The sequence below is a fragment of the Eublepharis macularius genome, chromosome 6 (genome assembly GCF_028583425.1).
Source record: "Eublepharis macularius isolate TG4126 chromosome 6, MPM_Emac_v1.0, whole genome shotgun sequence".
Taxonomy (NCBI): domain Eukaryota; kingdom Metazoa; phylum Chordata; class Lepidosauria; order Squamata; family Eublepharidae; genus Eublepharis; species Eublepharis macularius.
In genome coordinates, this window is record NC_072795.1 from 30,810,665 (window position 1) to 30,830,408 (window position 19,744).

Sequence of the window (19,744 nt, forward strand, 5' to 3'; positions counted from 1 at the left end):
CGTGGGTGTGGGGGAATCACTGGCAGGAATAGCCCAACTTACTTTTAAGAAGTACTCTTCCAAAACTTGCATACCATCACTGTGTTATGACTCTATGGGCAAAGCTACACCCAAGACTAAAAGTGTTCAGTCATAAGATTCAACGATGCCCAACCTGTATCAGGGCTAGGGGAGCCATACTCAGGTGCAGACCTGTAGAGTGTGTTTTCAACTCGGGCCACCATGGCTTAAGCTGGAAGAAGAGTCCAGAGGTCAGTAAGCTGCCAAAGGCAGGAAGAAGCCAGTTTCCTATTTATACCAGGCCTGGCTAATCCAAAGGCTGCATACAGCCTTTCTATTGTGTATTTCTATTTCTTTCATTGTGAGGAGGACACAGTATTATACAAAACCCTCTATGTCCATCGTAGCACAACAAAACAAGTCCCAGTCTCGGGTCCTGATGTCCACCCACTCCAACTCTCCCCTCCAGTCTCTGTTCCTCCTCCTTCAACATACAAATAACATTGACAAAAACGAAGGCTATCGTACTTTGGTTACATCATGAGAAGACAAGATTCTCTGGAAACGTCAATAACGCTAGGAAAAGTAGAAGGCAGAAGGAGAAGAGGAAGACCTAAAATGAGATGGCTTGACTCAATAAAAGAAGCCACGTCTTCCAGTTTGCAGGATCTGAGTAAGTCTGTTAATGATAGGACGTTTTGGAGGTCTTTCCTTCATAGGGTTGCCATAGGTCAGACACAACTTGACGGCACATAACACACACACGTTTCAGGAACCCTGGAAGCAAGACCTGCAAACATTGCTAGAAAGACCCCCTTTGTATTCAGCAAGCAGAATTCTCTTGTTCACTGTCTTTTTTTTTTTAAGCCTACACACATCCTGCAGATAACTTGTGTTTCCTGCCCTGTCCTCCTAGGATGCAGCAGTCAGCCTTTCATCGTCCCAATAATGTTTTGGTGTCAGCAAACACAGCATTTGTTTAAGTGGTCAGCCCTTAATGAGCAGTGGTTGCTAATACCAGAGCTCATGACCTTTCCACAAAGAATTATTTTAAACCAGAACTTGGTCGCCTGCCACAGGATCGAAATCCACCACTGGGGACGAATTAGCACAAACTTATACGGCTTGGCCTTGCCACAGCTATTAAGTAACTTGTCACCAGTTCTGAGGGAGAGCTGGGGAAGGGGAACGAGGCCACTCTGAACCAGACAGTTTGGAGGTCTTTGAGCGAGGGAGGCCTAAATATATCTGTTTAGGTATTTATACCCTGCTTTTCTCCCCATTAGAGACCCAAAGTAGCTTACAACATTGTTCTCCTCTCCTCTGTTTTATCCTCACAAGAACCATGTGAGGTAGGCTAGGGTGACTGGCCCAAGTCACCCAGTGAGATTCCATGGCAGAGTAGGGGTCTGAGTCTAGGTCTCCCAGGTGCTAGTCTGACATATCCCAATATATGCAGAAAGCTGAAGGATTCAAAATGGCTGCTAACCAAAAGAAGCAGACGCTGCTCCCACTTTGTGGAAACGCACTGCAAATCTGGTTACTAACCATCGAGGAAGCAAATGACGACCGGATCACTGACTGCTCCAAACTCTTCCAGCTGAAGCTTTTCAGTAGAGTTAAGAAAGACACGAAGCAGCCACCTTCGCCACGAGGAAGTTTACTATTTATTATTGCAATTTATTATTCTTCCATAATGGAAGTCAAGGTGGTGCATGCAGGATTCTCAGGTCCATCTCCTACCCAAGTAGGGTAGCTGACCTGCTTAGCTGCTGAATCCTCTAGGCAAGACCAACAGGAAGTTTGTTGCCATTTCTCACTCAGAGAACTCTTCTCCCATCAGATGCACAACTCCTGGAGCAGGAATGCTTGTTTGCAACCATCCATCCAGCAACCAAGGTCAGGATATTGGTCTCCAGTCTATGCATTTGCTGAGCCCCAACACTGCTAGCTCTACCAATGTTAGAGCTAAGTAATCTTCCTATGGGTGTCTGAATCTTGCCCACTACTATCCTTTCTTTTATTTCAGCCTATTTCATTCTGAAATAGCCACACATTCGGGGGGGGGGGGTTAATACAAACATGTGGCTTTTCTAAAGCAAACTTTGCATCAATCACAAGTCAGTTCAGACAAGATTCACAAAAGGTACATAACAAAAGCATCGCTTATTTTTTTCAGACTCAAAGCAGGGCAACATGAAGCTTCTTGGTGATTTTGCTCTGAAAGAATATTTCCAAAGAGAACAAAAAATGGCTTTTTAAATTAGCTTTACTTTTGCTATATTTGGAAAAATTTGACACTTGACTAAGCTGAAGAGATGTACCATTTCTCCTCCTTCAGGAGAAGGAGGAGGAGAAAAGGATTAAGGCTGTGATCTTGCGAATACTTGCCCCTACTGAACTCAGTGGGATTTGTTTGGATCAAACTATAAATCTCTCTGCTGGATTCTCTAATGTTGGCAGGTATGCAGGTTCCCAGTTCATCTAAATTACGTGGATGGCCCTTGAACTGTTTGGCAAAGAGATAATGCAAAAGGCTAACAGCCAGGGTGGAACTTTCCAAATACTGTTCCAACAGAATTCCCAGGGCACATGGAACATATGAGAGCAACGAATCACTCAGCAGGCATTTAAAACAGGCTTCGTCCTCTTAAATACTGTGCAAGAGTTGGAATAAAAGGGGGAAATGTTACATAATGGCAGACATGCAGCAGTTCTCCAGACTGCAAAGTCATCAAAGGCTAACAGGGGTAACAGGAGATTTATGTCCAATTTTAAAGCTGTATTTTCCATGCTCATCAAATCCCCATGCCAAATTCAGCCTTTGCCCAAGTGAGTTCAACTACGGTGAAACAGTGTCTGCTTACACCAATGACACTTGAATTGAGACAGAGGATCACCAAAAATATCCCCAAAGAAGCCACCGGCAAGTAGAACCCTGTGTCAAAATAGACAAGACTATCAAAGGCATCCTATAAAAGATGTAAACATGCAGCACCAAATATCATATTTACAAGAAACTGCAGATTAAGATACTGCAGATGACCTCTAGGATCTGTCACAACTTTGTCTCACACTTAGCAGCTGATGGAAATCTCCCTTGTCATTTGCAGCTATTAATGCTGGGCATAGGAAGCCGGCTGCTTCCCTGGATAGCAGCAAAGTGTCATGACAAAGATATTGCAGACACTGGCATAGTCTGGCTCACACTGCAAATGAGTCCAGCTTCTAAAGGCAATGAGATGTTGCGCTCCCATATACAAAACCATCCCTGAATGAAATGTAGGTATATGAATCATATTTGCATTTTTTAATGCCAGTTTAGTGTGAGAGCCAGTTTGCTGTAGTGGTTAAGAGTGCAGGACTCTAATCGGAAGAACCGGGTTTGATTCCCCACTCCTCCACTTGAAGCCAGCTGGGTGACCTTGGGTCAGTCACAGCTTCTAGGAGCTCTCTCAGCCCCACCCACCTCACAGCATGATTATTGTTGTGGGGATAATAACAACACGCTTTGTAAATCACTCTGAGTGGGCATTAAGTTGTCCTGAAGGAAGGTATATAAATCAAATGCTGTTATTACTATCATCATCATCATCATCATCATCATCAAAGAGTCCAATACGGCTGTAACAGTTTTGCTAAATCTTTTTCCTACCCATCTTTTTAGGACTGAAGTGTTACGGAAGAACTATGATTCTTAAAACAACTCAAATTTTCATGATTATAAAATTTAAAAAATAACTGAACATTCAGACGCCTCAACCACCACTCCAGGTCTACAAAAGAAAGGATCAGGTCCTGTGCGTATGAAGCCATCTTTGACCACTGGCTCGGCATTGCCTACTCTGCCTGGCAGCAGATCACCAAAACCTGGACAGATTCTTTAATTAATGTATTTATTTTATTATTTTTATTTATGTCATTTCTAGTCTACCCTTCTCACTGACACTCAAGGCGGATTACACAGTGCGAGATTAGTACAGTCAATTTCAGGACATTTCCATAAACAATGCCATAGGGTAAATAAACACAATTTACAAAGACATAGCATTAATAAGAATCCATACAGAGTTGAAGCAATGTTGGAACAGAACATAAGCAATTCTAGGGCTGAGATTTAACCACATGAAGCACAAGCAGCTCACAGGAGCACATATTTAAGACAACAGGTAGTACATAAGGCAACACTGTGGTGAAATCTATGGTCCTTAACTCACGAGCAAAGCATCTGAGAGCCCTTCCCTACAGTACAAAAGCCTTTTTGCATCATTTGCAGAAAGCTAGGAGAGTGGGGGCTCTCCTGACCTCCTCAGACAGGCCGTTCCACAGGGTAGGGGCCACCACAGAGAAGGCCCATGTACATGCTGCTGTTGAATTCGCCCATGTGCAGGGTGGGAGATGTTAAGAAACTGAAACAGTCATCTTCTGAATGCAAACAATGATCTCTACCTCTAATCATAACACTTCATCACCACTGAAAGAAAGTCAACAATAACAATAACGATAATAACTGGCAATAACATCAACGATAACTGCCAATGAGACTCTGAATGGTGAGCAGCCAGAAAGACAGCGTTGTGTAGTGGTTAAAATATTAAGATGGGAATCAGGAAGTCTCTGGTTCAAACCTCAGCCATAAACTTTGCAGCCTTAGAAAAGCTGTTAGCAATCTGTTCCAGAATGAACACTCCCCCCTCGGCTCACTGTGGTATGGAGCTAATAATACAAACCTAAATTATAAAATTGATCTAGAGATTATGATGATCATGTATATAAAGTGCTCTGAATGCTCATAAACATTGAGCGTAAAGATCTGTCAAGACACAACTGACTTATGCAGCCTCACAGGGTTTTCAAGGCAAGAGACAATCAGAGATGGTTTACAATTACCTGCCTCTGAGTAGTGCCCTAGACTTCCTCGATGGTCTCCCATCCTAGTTCTAACCAAGGATGACACTGCTTAGCTTCCAAGATCAGATGAGATCAGGCTAGCCTGGGCCGTCCAGGTCAAAGATCACACATATTACATCTATACATACAAATACATGCGTATACACATACAGATACGTGCACACACACGTGTGAGCATGCGGACACACACACACTCTTACTTCTTCCTGTATTTGAAGAAGGGAACTTTGACTCTCAAAAGCTTAGACCCTGAAAATCCTGTTGGTCTCTAAGGTGCCACTGGGCTCAAATCCTGCTACACTCACAGAGAGAACACTTTAAAACTAAAAAGAATGGTTTGATCTTTCTTTAAAAAAATATGGCAATTTCAGCTGATGAGGAGGTTCACCAAGGAGAACCCTTAACATAGCTTGGTCTCAGACATTTAAGACTAAAATTTCCTGTACAGAATTGGGTCGAGAGGTCCTGAGCCCCAACAGTGGCCCCATCCTGTACAGCAGGTAGGATTCAGCTGAATGCTACTCAGCATCAAGGGAGCAGCCTCCCCATGCCCCCCTGGCCACATAGATACTGAGATACTGACTGACAGGCTTAGGAGAACTCCCTTCATCAATAAATGCACCAAGATGCTCACCATGATTTCCTGCCCATCTAATTTTTTAAGTTCTATTTTGGTTTGTTTATTTTAAGTGTTTTTAAAGATGTAATCAGATAAAGACACACGTTTCTACCTTTAAGTCAGCTATTGTTGGGATCTTCTCTTCAAGAAAAAGCTCTCCAAGGAGTTCGTCAGAATCCGCAACACACTCGATCAGTTCTTGACGCCGGTCTGCAGACTCAGCTCTGAACTCAGGAGGAATTTCATCGTACCTAACAGTTTGGCTAAAGAGGTAGAGAAAACAAAATGCCAGTTAGTGGCCAGCTACACAAGCAGAACTTCAAAGCTTGGCATAGTCCCATAGTTCACACAATGAACCACAGAGGCAAACTTAAGCCACTCTCAGAAGTGACGAATTGCTTTGGATTGTTCTTTATCCACCTGTAAATTGAGTGAAAGTTTCATTTACTAGAATGCATGTTGGCTCTTTTCTGCTTTCTAGTGACACTGGTGAAGGTGTATTCTGAAAGAAATTCTCAGGACTGTGGTGTGCAGACCAGATTCATACCAAATTGCTTAGATTATATAACATAATGGCAAAAATGGAAAGGCACAACATGACAGAAGATATGGGTTGAATGGTGGCGGCATTATACTAAAGAAGTATTGTTATTACGGAGAGGAATCCAGGATCAACTGCTAAATTTTCATAACTAGTTAGGCCACCAAGATGAGACTATAAAGTTTGAATTAAGGAGCAGGTAACATTTCTTGATATTATGGTTATCATCAAGGGCAAGAAGATCTATATGGGCCTACATAAAAAAAACCTCACAGATAAAGAATTCATATTTAAAGGTTGATAGACAAAGGTTTGATAGCATATATTAGGAAAAATTTACCACAGTCAATTTCTTAGATTAAGGACGAATTACACTAAAACACAAGACTTACAGAAAGAGGCCATAGTTTTGGGATGTAATTTGATCATTAAACCTGAACCTTAAGAGGTCAGGAGCCTTTGTACTGAAGGATGGACCACCACCAACACTCCTATACTATATATTCTTGTGGTCCAATAAGAATTCATTTTAGAAAATGAATTTAATAAACGTACGTAGGGTCCTGCAAGGGTAATGTGTGTGTCTCCATCAGTAGCTGTATTCTAGAAATCAACAGGCTACTAAAAATGCTGTGTCAAGCCTATTTTTTAAAGAAAATAGACTATATGCTACATGGAATTGCACCTTCCTTATTTACAGTGCAATCCTATGCAGACTTACTTCAGTCTAAGTCGTTTGAAATCAGTGGACTTGAACTTGAGTAATTCTGTATCGAATTGTACAATCAGGTACTGATGACTCTGTCTTGTCAACACTCAAACGTGAAGACAAACTGGACAATGGAATTTTTTCCACTCAGAAGCATCAATGTTAAATCTGTAATTCTTTTCAATTCCAGAAAAGATAGATACAGGATCTCTAGTTATTGTCAGCAATCCTGGAATTAACTATATCACTGCTGTAAACTCAGAACAAAATGGGAATTAGCAGGTTAAACTTGTTCCCACAAACAAGGAAAGAAAATTGCTCTATTGCTGTCACCTTTCCCCATTGTTAAAGAATTCTCACATCACAAATATGATCCTACAAGATGTCTGATGTGCAAATCTGCAGGCAAATTTCTGTATCTACAAGTCTACTTTATAACTTTAGCCAGAGAGATTAAAGATAAAAATCTCTATTGTTAAACTCTTCACTGCTTTCCTTGGCCCTCTTGCCCCCACCATCCATTGCAACTTCTTTCTCAGCCAATAAAAAAGAGTTGTGCTACCTGTAACTAAGCATCCAAATCAACTGCTTTCGATAGCAAGATATTCTAGCTCTATGGACCAGTGCAGGATACAATGCCCCAATCTCAGCAATAATTAAAATACAGTGATCAGAAACCAGGACCACTCCTTCCAGCCTCCCAGCTCTCAGACATAAAATCCTCCTTGCCCATGTTAACCACATTTAAGGGCGACATTTGCCTCTGCCTTTATCAAAGTTTGGCAACCAGCTTTAAATCCTGGTAAAGATGTGAACTCTGGCTTGTTTTGGCCACAGTTAAGTTCTGAACTGATGGACCCCTTAAGGATGGTTAAGGCCAGCTGGAATACTTTGAATGCAGTTCTAAGAACCCTTCCTGGGAGTGAACCCCATGGAATTAAGTGGAATTTACTTTCAAGTAGACATGCTTAGGATTGCTCTCCAAGAGTTTTACATTTATACAAGATCCCAAGTAAGCAAAATACTAAATTAAAACCATCTGCTACAATAGCACAATCAAACGTAGCTGTTTAGAATGCTTACCCAAAATCACCATCAAAATATATGGCTCTTTCTTCAATAAGATCGACGACTCCTCTGAAATTCCCCTCCAGTCCCACTGGAATCTGAAGAAAGGCAGCATTGTGATTTAATTTGGATCTGTAGAATAAAAATAAACAGACATTACACATGTAGACATTTCCAACTGAAAGGGAGCCTTCTCAAGTCCATCTGAGCTCTGAGATCAAAATGGGCAGCCACGCTAGGACTGTAAACCAGAAAGGAGCAATCCAGATAATCCTTTTGGTTCCCATCCTCTCACCTGCCAAATAATAGGATGTCACCCTCCCATGGTTTTCAATCACAGGCACAATCAACAGTATAAGTCATAGATTCCAATCTGTTCATGAAGAATGTGCAAAAGTTTGGTGGAGAGCCAGTTTGGTGGATCAGTTAAGAGTGCGGGACTCTAATCTGGAGAACCGGGTTTGATTCCTCAACTCCTCCACTTGTAGCCAGCAGGGTGACCTTGGATCAATCACAGCTTCTAGGAGCTCTCTCGGCCCCAACCACCTCACAGGGTGTTTTGTTGTCAAGACTGTACTGTATCATAATTTCACATGAGCCCAGTAGAAACTTAAAGGCTAACAAAATGTCATTCGGCCAAGTGGCACAAACCCCTTGTAGTCATCCTGTGACAATCACATATTTAAAACTTTTTCAAATGTCATGATTCCTCCAGAAGCGGACATAGCATTAATAGTGCCATGGTTCTTGGGCAGTCTAGAAGGCAGGGAAACTCTGGTTGGATATTTCGCACACAGCCTGGCCCCTGCCATGACAGCAACTGCTTTCTGAAACTGAAATACCACATAAATGACACATTAAAGGTATTTGGCTTACCTGCTACTACAAGACAAGTACAAAATGTGTCCTGGATAGGATATCATTTATTACCTCTGTCCGGGGTCTGAGGCTCAGCCCCCGGACTTATCAGGAGAAGGAGACAGGAGGCAGTTGGGGGACAGCCACCCAGCCACCCCAACGAGAACCCAGGATCAAAGCAGACCAACAACAGAAGGGGGGAAGGAGGCATCCCCGCCGCAGCAGGGCAAAGAAGCACCCAAGCCTCAGAGAGTCAGACGAGGCAGGTAGAAGCCAGCTAGCCCCACCCTCTGGTGGGAAGGCAGGGGGACAGGCAGGGAGAGTGAGGCCCCTCAGGAGGGGATTAGACCCAAGGGAGGAGGCACAGGAAGCAAAGGCAGTCAGCCAGTAGCCTTACCAGACAGGGAGAAGAGACAGCCAAAGCAGCACAGAGCCACGTCCCAGCCTGCAGGCCAGCTAGAGGGCAGTAGCCTGATCCAGGAGAAGCCAGGAGCAAAGCAATCCCAGGTGAAGCTGCCTGAGGTAATCTGGGCAGCCAGCCAAGGAGGCACAGGTGTACCTGCCCCAATCAGCCAGCAGAGCAAGCCCAGGTGCAACTACCTGAGTCAGCCAGGGCCATGGATAGAGTGCAGGAAGGGGCGTGGCTGACAGGTGGAGCAGGGAAGAGATGAAGGGATTAAAGGGAAGTCCATCCACAGGGTGGGGTGGGTTATGTAGGAGCGTGGTGGAGTTGGGAGAGAGTGAGAGGGAGGAAGAGCAAGCCCAGAGGAGGTGAGGAGGGCAGAGGTTTTGAAAGGCGAAGAGAAAGGGGAGGCAGCCAGGACTCTGTCAGGTTAAGCAGGCCTGCGAGTGGACTGAGAGGGAGTGAGGGTGAGGTATACCCCCCTCCTTCCACAGAGCAAGAACCTGCACTGTCCATGACGGCTTCCCAGAATCAAGGTCAGGCGTGCTGTCACCCAGCATAGTAGCACTCATGGCGGAAGCTGACAACCTCTCACAGGTTTTTTAAAAAAATCAAAGAATTCATTTAACAGAGATCCTCCAACTCTTCCCACGGTGCTCTCTGCTGCACACATTCCCCACTCACCTCCCAAAGCACATGATATGCTGGCCAAAATAATCCTGCCAGGAAATGATCATTTCATTTACTTGTTTTAGAAAACCTTTTGTCAATTTCTACTGTAGAACACTGCACCTGAGTTGTTGCAAGGCTCTGTTTGGATTTGAGCCCATTCGATCCAGTTTGTTGATAAAAGTCAGAAATGGGACTTGGTACCGCTTCATCTGCCTATTCACGGTCATCGTCTGGCACTGAACCCCTCCAACAGCACATAGCACCAGGATGGCACCATCAAGAACTCTCAGTGCCCTTTCAACTTCTATAGTGAAATCTACATGCCCTGAAAAAGTGAAACAAAAAAAAAGTCTAGGAATATTCAGTTTCCAAAGTGGGAGAAATTCTAAGCTAACTGGAAAATTCCTCTTTCCTGTTGCTGCATACAGATCTCAGTAATACTGAGTAACAAATTCAGGTAAAAACTCACTGTATTATGGAAGTTTAAAGTCAATAAACAAGTTTATAGATAAATACTGCAGTAGAAACCCTGACCTGGATAGCCCAGGTGAGCCTGATCTCATCAGATCTCAGAAGCTATGCAGGGTCGGCCTTGGCTAGTAATTGGATGGGAAACCTCCATTCAAGACCAGGGTTGCAAAGGCAAGCAATGGCAAACCACCAGTGTTAGTCTCTTGCCAAGAAAACCCTGCCAGGGGTCACCATAAGTCAGCTATGACTTGAGGGCACTGTCCACCACCACCATTGCATTAGAAAAAGCTTTTAGTTTACCTTTGAGAAAATATCTCGTCTCTGATCAACTCAAGCACATATTGAGAGATCCAGAAAAGAGGGCTCATATGAAACAGATAGTAGCACTTTTCAAATGACATTCTGGAAAGAATGAATATTTATGAGGAAGAAGGATCTTAGCAAGCTCCACCTCTGACTCCATGCTTCACTGAAAGGAGCATATAGGTCCTATGTGGGCACACGTAACACTTTCTCCCAACGATGGGGGATAATATGAGCATTTTGCACAATAATGAATCCAGTGCCAGAATTGGAAATTTGTAATTTGTAACCCTAATTTTCAATTTAAAATAGAGTGTGCTGTTCTTGGCATCACTACCTGGTGTGTCAATGAGGTTAATATTTGTGTCTTTCCAGATGGTATAAGTTGCAGCAGACTGAATAGTGATACCACGCTGCCGTTCCAATTCCATTGAATCCATAACAGCTCCAACTCCATCTTTTCCTTTTACCTATGCATGAAAGAAAGCATACTGATGTTTCAGCAGGTCAGTCCATTTCTGCACACGCTTCCTCTTTTCTCACACACATGTATTTATTTATTATTTATTGGATTTTTAGCCCTCCCTCCCCGCAAGCAGGCTCAGGGCGGGTCACAATCATAAATTACAATAAGTAAAACCAATAAAATAACATCTCATGGATATCCACATTCCAAATGGGACACCCTTCCCCCTTTCCCTGCCCACCATACACAAGGGAAGAAAAGGGTGGAGGTGTGGGTTGGTGAACCTCTAACTCTTCAAGCATGGGGGGTCAGATGGACCATATGCTCCCCCCCCCCCCCACTGACAGGAGACCGGCAGGGAGGCTAATTAGATGGATCCAGTGCTGGCCTCAACCAAATGCCTGGCGGAACATCTCTGTCTTACAGGCCTGCCAAAAAGATACAAGATTTTGGCAGGCCCAAGTGTCTTCCGACAGAGAGTTCCACCAGGTTGGGGCCAGGACAGAAAATGCCCTGGCCCTAGTCGAGGCCAGCCGAGCCTCCCTGGGGCCAGGGACCACCAGTAGGTGTTTAGTTGCAGATCTAAGAGCTCTCCGAGGTACATATGGGGAGAGGCGGCCCCTCAGGTATGCTGGTCCCAGTCCGTTCAGGGCTTTATAGGTCAGAACCAGAACCTTGAATCTGATCTGGAATTCCACAGGGAGCCAATGCAGCTGCTGCAGAGTTGGAGTCACGTGTGCCCTGAATGAAATTCATGTCAGGACACGAGCAGCAGCATTTTGGACCCGCTGCAGTTTCTGGGTCAGGCCCAAGGGAAGCCCTGCATAGAGCGAGTTACAGTAATCTAATCTGGAGGTGACCATTGCATGGATCACTGTTGTTAGGTCATGGGTTGAGAGATAGGGGGCAAGCTGCCTGGCCTGCCAAAGATGGGAAAAGGCAGTTCTGGCAGCTGCCTTGACCTGGGTCTCCATTGACAAAGAGGAGTCCAACGTCACACCAAGGCTCCTGACCGATGAAACAAGCACAAGTGGTGCCTCTTCAAAGGCCGGGAGCTGAATCCCCAAGGTACATATGGGGAGAGGCTCATTGTGCAAGGCAATGAGCCCGCTCCAAGATATCTCTCTTAGTCTACAATAGGCAAATTTCAGAATAAGGCTAGATTCCTAGTAAGCTTCAGAACTGCCAGTAAAGCCTCATAGGTGAAAAAAGACATTTAACTGAAGCCATGGCTATCTGACAACTCAAGGTGGAACTCTTACATATAGGTGCAGATAATGTCCTTTACAGCCATATTTTGACAATATGTAACTTTTATAAATATTATATTGTAACCAATATTCTGCTTCTCATCAAATCTTGAATTAAGATAATCCACATGCTGCCTAAGAAATTCCATAACATGCATTAATCACCTAAACGAAGCACACAGGCAGAACTGCTCCTATTTGTGTGTTACTCTGCATTTCCCCCCGCTTCTGCTAATCAGGAGATGGCAAACAGATAATGTAGGACAATGATGCCATGCCACAGTCCACCAGAAATCTTGTTTAGCAACACTTCTGGCATCAGAGATTGTCCATGAAAGTTAAGATTTTCAGGAACCTGAACTCCAGAGAGCAAGCCACATTTTGTGTTTTCCTCTGAACTTGTGCAGGATCATGGCCTATGAGCAGACTGCATTTTTATTTACAAGAATTCAAACCACTTATCAAGGTGGGAGTGATGTATATCTAAACAGGAATATATAATTACAGATTAATAGTAATATTTCAGCAGAAAACGATGACATCAAGACACACAAATTTTACTAAATATTTGCCTACCAGCTGAACAGAACTGTAACAGATTTCCTTATACAGGTGATTTCACTACATCAGAATCACAACTGAGAAAGCCCTCTTTAACTCTACCATCATCCTGCCTCACGTGACTTTGAGCAGGAACCTCCAAAGGAATGGGTAGACTTGCACATGGAAAGGAGCTCCTGAGAGAAGCAGGAGCCAGACCACTGATGGCCTTTTTATGCAATAGCCAGAACACCTCTGCAAACAGGCAGCATGTGCAGCGGCTTCGATATGAACTGGATCTCTGTTCAATCCCAAGTTCTGCCAGAAGATGCACTCAAAAATTCAAATCAGCATACTGCCCTCTAGACAAAACAGTTTATTCTTGGTGGATGGAATTCAGTGATGTTTACTGCAAAGAGCTGAGGTTAACTCGTGGAGCTAATGAATTCAACGGCAATGCAACCCAAGCCTGAAAATGCTTCCTTGTCTTGGGTTTGTTGAGAAGAACATATATTTCTTAAATGTACAAGGAGAAAAAATATATAAATAAATAATAAAAGAATTTATTCTCTTGCATCTTTAAGAATGATCAACATCTGTTTTTAGTATTCTTGCACACAAACTCAATTTTAAAGCCTAAGCCAGGGTCCCCAATGTGGTGCCCGTGGGCACAATTGTGCCTGCCCACACCTTTTCTGGTTCTTGCCAAGTGTTTTTAGAAAATAGGTAGCACCTATTTTGTGGCTAGCTTCACCTCCTGCAGCAGCCATTTTGTGGCAACCATTTTGTTGCTGCCCCTACCATACTGTGTCAGAATTTCAAATATGCCTACAGGCTCAAAAGGTTGATGACCTCTGCTCTAAGTGTACATTTTAAGCTCTGGAAGATCACCAAACTCAAACAAGATCAAACAGGGTTCAGGACAAACCCCTCACATTCAGATATACCTCATGCATTTGAGCAATCCTGCCCGTATAGAAAAGAATGCGCTCGGTTAGCGTAGTCTTCCCAGAGTCGATGTGTGCTGAAATTCCGATGTTGCGGATATTCTCATTGGGAATTACTCCTGAGGAACACCATCTGCATCCATTCAAAACCAACTGAAATGGTAAAAATAAAGAAGTGCTTGAATATACGAAGCTGCCTTATACTGAATCAGACCAGTGGTCCATCGAGGTCAGTATTGTTTACTCAGACTCACAACAGCTTGCAAGGAACTTTTATATTCATGTTTGATATGTGAATGTGTAACATTGATAATTCTAGGAACATGCGGGTAAACATTATCCACAAAATAAGTAGTATGTATTGCAGCAACAGTGGTGGTCCATCCGGCTACTCATTGACCTTGAGATGAGTATTATGGTGTTGGAGTAATTTGTATAATATAGTTATGAGCCTTTGAAAAAGCATTTTGCCGAAACGGGATTACAAGCTGGCAAAAGGTGACAGGCTCTTCAGTCATATTTTTGGCTTCCAACTATAACCACTAGGCAATGTTGTCTCCTGGAAAGACTCCACACAGGAACCAACGCAATTTACATGGGAACAGAAAAAAGGATTAACTCATTGTGAACTGTATCTCTGGAAGTTTCAAGTAACCACCCTGTGGTGAAGCTATACTGGTGGGACTTTTAATTGAATTTGTATATGTATACAAATATATATATATTTGTATGTGATTACTGGATATTTATATACAGTATTTATTATATATAGTATTTATATACAGTATTTATTGGATGATGTACATTAGCACTTTGGCATTTTGCACAATTTTTTTTAAAAAAATATTTAATTCATCTTTAGTGTACCCCCGAGGTTTTTCTTGTTCATTGGGTAGCTTTCCAGACTTGGAAGAGCCCTCTTTTTACTTTGCTTGGTAAACAGAATCTGCCAACCCACCAGCTGTTTTGCGAAGTTTAACTGTGGAAATTGAAAATATGCCAATTTATATGAGAATGAACTTGTTACACAAGAGGAAATTATAGAGCAGTGGTGATTGTTTCTCAAGCGCGGCAGTGGTTTTTGTTAAAATATGCCCTTTCTTAAAACAGATATTCCAAAAAAACAGGTTAAAAAGAAAAATCACTAAATAACTGCAATCCTTGACTATGATTTGATCGCCATGTAGACATGCAAGAGACAGTAAGTAGCATTTTGTCTGAAATTATTGTTGTTGTTATATTATGGTATTTCAGTGAAATACCATATTCCATGCCTTGACCTGGACAGCCCAGGCAAGCTCAGTGTCATCAGATCTCGGAAGCTAAGTAGAGTTGGCCTTCATTAGTGATTGGATGGGAAACTTCCAATGAAAACCAAGGTTGCCGAATCAGGCAATGGCAAACCACCTCTATTAGTCACTTGACTCAAAAACACCACCAGGGGCCACCCATAAGTGAGCATCTTCTACCACCAACACCACACTATATTCCATACAGTTAACAGCTGATTCATCACATCAAACATTAAAATTCTGTGGGCCAAACGTGTAGGACAGCTCACAAACTGTATACAATTGATTTCTGGACTACAGAGATCAACTGCCCTTGAGAAATTTAGTTTTGGAGGGACAACACATCCACAATGAGCCCCCCTCCCCAACCTCTGTCTTTCCCAGGCACTGCCCCCAAATCTTCAGGAATTTCCCATGCCAACGTTGGCAATTCTAGATAGGTTAAATTATAGAGATCAAAAACAGGATAAGTACATTGTGAAGTTATAATTTCCAATGTTCATTTACAGCCTGCATCTATTTATCTATCAAATGTTAGTGTGAATCATTAAAAGGGAAAGCTGCCATGCAAGCAGCTCACTCTTGCCACTAACAAGAAGTAATAGTTTTGTTGAAATCAAGCACACTTATCTGACATACACCAGGCACAAAAACACTGGAATTTTAAACAAATAAGTCTTCCCCCCCCTTTAAATTTTAAAGTGTACACATAAAGCAATTTTCTCCCCGCTGTAAATCATATCAATCCAACTGTTTAAAGTTAGGATTATTAGCATTACTGACAAGAACTCTGTACTTAACACTTTTCAGCAGGAGAAGCTTTTCTCCACTGTCAGATCTCCACACTTGGAAAAGCTTCACCTGTTGATTTTCTGCCTGCCACGCAGCCGCTAAAGACAGCCTCTTCCATCTCCCAACAGGTTTGGAACAGTGAGCATGGGGCTGCGTTGCCATGGAAACAGGCCCAGCAATTCCTCATCCCACAGCCGCCCTCCGTCCGTCTCCCAAGTACCTGTCGCCGGGGCAACGCCAAGCCCAGGAGCCGCCTGCCCCTCAGCATGGTGCGGAGCTGAAATTTCACCAGACCCTCGCTCAAAGTCACGCCGATCACAGCCCCCAGTTAACTTCCTGCCTGAGCCGGCTAGTACTTCCGGGCCGTGAAAGCGGATCGTAGAAAACTCTCTGGTCAGCGCCATCTACAGCGTGGAGGAGGTAAGTGCTCTAAGGGAGCTGGTGGGGTCTGCATTCGAGGAAGCGGTGAGTTGCTAATTATCCTTTTTTTTTTAACGGCAGATTTTTAAAGAGGAGAAGCTGTACTAATTCACAAATAAATGCATCTGACAGCTCTAGCTTGGGAATTTTTTTGGAGATCTGGGAGTGAAGCCTGGGGAAGGACTCAGCAGGGTATAATGCCAAAGCAGGCATTTTCTCCAAGAGAACTGTTCCTTCATCCTTGCAGTCTTGTGATCAATTGTGATTCCAGGAGATCTCCAGGCGCCGCCTAGATATTGACAAGCTTAGTTCTATGAGATGCTAACAACAGTCCAGGAAACCATTCTTCTCTGTAGGCTGTTTTTGCGTATATCCTAATTTTATGCCGTTATTACGTGGTGGGGGGGAAAGGTTTAATTAAAGTCAAGTTTTGAAAAATAATCATAAAAGAGGGTGTTGCATGTAGATAACTCATCACAGTATCTCTGCTCAGACATAAATTATTATAGGCGGGTTACAGAACACACACCCCTTGGGAGCATGCCCACAGTATTCATCTGATGCCCTATCAGATGCCCCACCCTCAGAGGTCAGCCCACGACAGGAATTTCCTTGGGTATTGCTCAGATTATGAAATACTTCTGACAGAGGTGTTCAGTTGATGCCTACTCTTCTTTCTTGTCAAATTAAAATGTGTCATGATGTGCTGGGTTAGTGGCTTCATTTCTACTGATACCAAAATCTCCTGGTATTTCGTTTGATTTCTGATTGGATTTGCTTTATATCCCAAATGGTCTTTTTACCACTAGCCACCTTTGACACTGTGGAAACGTGAGATAGAAATACTTGAATAAGTAGATAAAATGGTTACGTTAAAAGTTCTTTCTGTAGATCAGTGTTACGAGCACTCCGGTATGTAGTTCACTGCCACATTATAGCTGTTACTGGTCTCCCCCCCCCCCCCCCGGTTGTGTTGTGTAAGTTTTTATTGAATTGTTTAAATATTTTATACATATTATTTTAAATACCTTTTTTGTCTTAAATGTTGAAATGTTTTGATGTCCACTGCCTTGAAGACTTTATTTGGATGGAAAGTGAGCATAGGAACATTTTAAATAAATAAAATAGGCCAGTCACTCAGATTAACCCACCTTACAAAGTTCTCATAAGGATAAAATGAAGGCATCAGGTGAAAGTTGCCATTGTTCTTCCAGACCCTCACGAGAGGTCTTTCTTCTGCCCCCTTCTCAGTAGAGCCTCCAGGCTGAAGCAACAGATTCTCGCACCCATAGAAAGGCTGCTGGCAGCATTACTGCTAATTCTCCTGTGCAGTTCTTTTGAAACTGCCCGAGTAAGGGAAGATGTGCTGTTTAGCATGAAAAACTGCATCAGTCATAAAATCTAAGGCAGGAGGCAGTGATTGACAGGAGGAAATAGACATTTTACAAAACCAAGAATGGCATGAGGTCTTGGCGGAGCTCTGGAACTAATGGGAAATTCTGCTTGGGAAACATAACATGGGTGGTTCTGGATACACTGCTTCAGTAAACCCTCAGCCAAAGATGCACCCAGATGTACAGTTAGATACAGACCTTATTTAAGTTTCATTAGGAGGAGGTAATTATTACTACAGGTTTTCCCCTTTCACTAAAGACCTCAATTTTTGCCTTTTTGCTGTCCCTGAGGATTGAACTATGGAAAAATGTTTCACAGATTCAGCTGGGATGGAGGGGCGTGGTTGGCAGAAGTTACCACTCCTTTAAGGTAAGTGCCCTTAAGTTTTCAGAACTTCATGAATATAGGCCAGTTGAGTTGGAGAAATTCAAGGGTGCCTCTGCCCCATTGCCTTAACAGAACCAAGGGGCCAAACTCCAAAGCCCGTCTGCATAACCTTTTAAAGCTAAAAAGTGGTGGAGGGCTCCTTATCCATAATTCCTAAACAATTTGATAGCCTAGATCATCCTGGCTTAATTCCAAGTATTTGTATTCATTCCGAATGTAAACTGTAAGGTCTAGCCCCAGTTAAGCACTTATAAGCTCCATGAATATACATGGGAGAGGTGATTTCAAACAAATAATGAAGCGTTAATAGGACTTCAGGAGTCAGCATTTACCAGACTTTGTGTGGCATATAAAGAAACAATGGGTGAAAAATGTTCAGCGACAGGCTAGAACCTGCATGGAGTATACTTGAGTTAGGGATTGTCTTCTCTTTTTGGAAAGGAATGGGGTTGTATTGACTCTCATAATATTTCAGGACTCCAGCTTTGGCATTTAGCAGCACTATAAACAATAGTCCACAGAAAAATGGGAATGTGACAACCGGTGGTAAAAGTGGGAAGGAACAGTGAAGTAGTGAGAACCTTTGTTCCACAGAGCACAAGCTGTTAAGGAGGTTCTAGGAAAAACATTCATTCAAACAACATTCACCCCCAGCTGTACCATTCAATCTCCACTGAGCCCATGAAAAGTAACATGCCATGTGAATACTGGTTACAGAAATCAGCGGTGCTTAAAATATGCAGTTTAGGGCAATGATCTTTAAAAAGAAAGAAAAAAGCAGTGGAGTAAATAAACCCATTTGAAGTAAGTGATGGTTTTGATACTGAAACTGAGGTGCTCTTAACAAGCCCAGTTCATGTCAAGTGGAAACAGTCAACCAAACATACTGTAAATAGAATCCCAGTCTCCTTTCTTCAGAATGGGAAACCTCCAGTTGTAAGGGTACCCACAGAGCAAAAATGTAAACAGTGGTCTGGCTCAATTCCCTTTGGAAATTGCAAGATAAGCGATTCAGTTCTGTCTTGCTAGATGTTGGAGTGGACAAGTTGCAATTAAGTTCCGAATATATGTGGAGCATAGAAAATCTCATTTAATACTCTGAAATGAAATCCAATATACTTAGTTTTCATTCAAGTTTTAATTCTTGAATATTTTATGAGTGCAGCATAACTAAAAATGCAATCCTACAATCACTTTCCTGGTAGTAAACCCCAGTGAATAGACATGAGGAGGATTCTGACTTCTGTTTAGGATTATACTGTAAATGGATCTGGACTTGAGCCAAATAATTTATCCATCCTGAGACTCAGCCACACCATTCTATGTTTGGCACTTCTAAATTGAGAATTTGAAGTGTGTACAGAATGGCACAAGCACACACAGCACGCATAAAGCGTTTGAGTATCTTTCTGTCTAGGAAAAAACTTGTAATGGTAGTTTTTTTGGTCAGGTATTCAATCACAGGTGGAAATCTTGTTTTGAAATTGTGTCTACCTGATGAAACAAATAAGTTGTTCTGATATCTTAGTAGTGAAAAAATACTGCATAAAAGTATTTCCTCTTAATCAGATAGTTGTTTACAGTATAGGATTTGGTGGTTTATGGACTGCAGTCACAATAAAGAACTACATTATAAATAGTTCTAAACCAGTATATAACTCACTCTTGCAAAACCCTTAAAGACTGGGAAACACTTAAAC

General features: G+C 42.6%; 1 protein-coding gene across 1 annotated transcript in view; it reads right to left on the bottom strand.

The window, feature by feature from the left end:
* The window catches only part of GFM1 (G elongation factor mitochondrial 1), a 55,049-nt gene extending 38,888 nt beyond the window's left edge, over nt 1-16,161 (bottom strand). Inside the window, exons 1-6 of the mRNA XM_054982777.1 lie at nt 16,063-16,161; nt 13,759-13,911; nt 10,893-11,025; nt 9,902-10,106; nt 7,864-7,980; nt 5,643-5,793 (exon numbers count right to left, since the gene is read on the bottom strand). Of these exons, the coding sequence (XP_054838752.1) occupies nt 5,643-5,793; nt 7,864-7,980; nt 9,902-10,106; nt 10,893-11,025; nt 13,759-13,911; nt 16,063-16,110 (807 nt within the window). The 5' untranslated portion in view covers nt 16,111-16,161. The remainder of the gene's footprint in view (nt 1-5,642; nt 5,794-7,863; nt 7,981-9,901; nt 10,107-10,892; nt 11,026-13,758; nt 13,912-16,062) is intronic.
* Between the last annotated feature and the right edge of the window lie 3,583 nt (nt 16,162-19,744).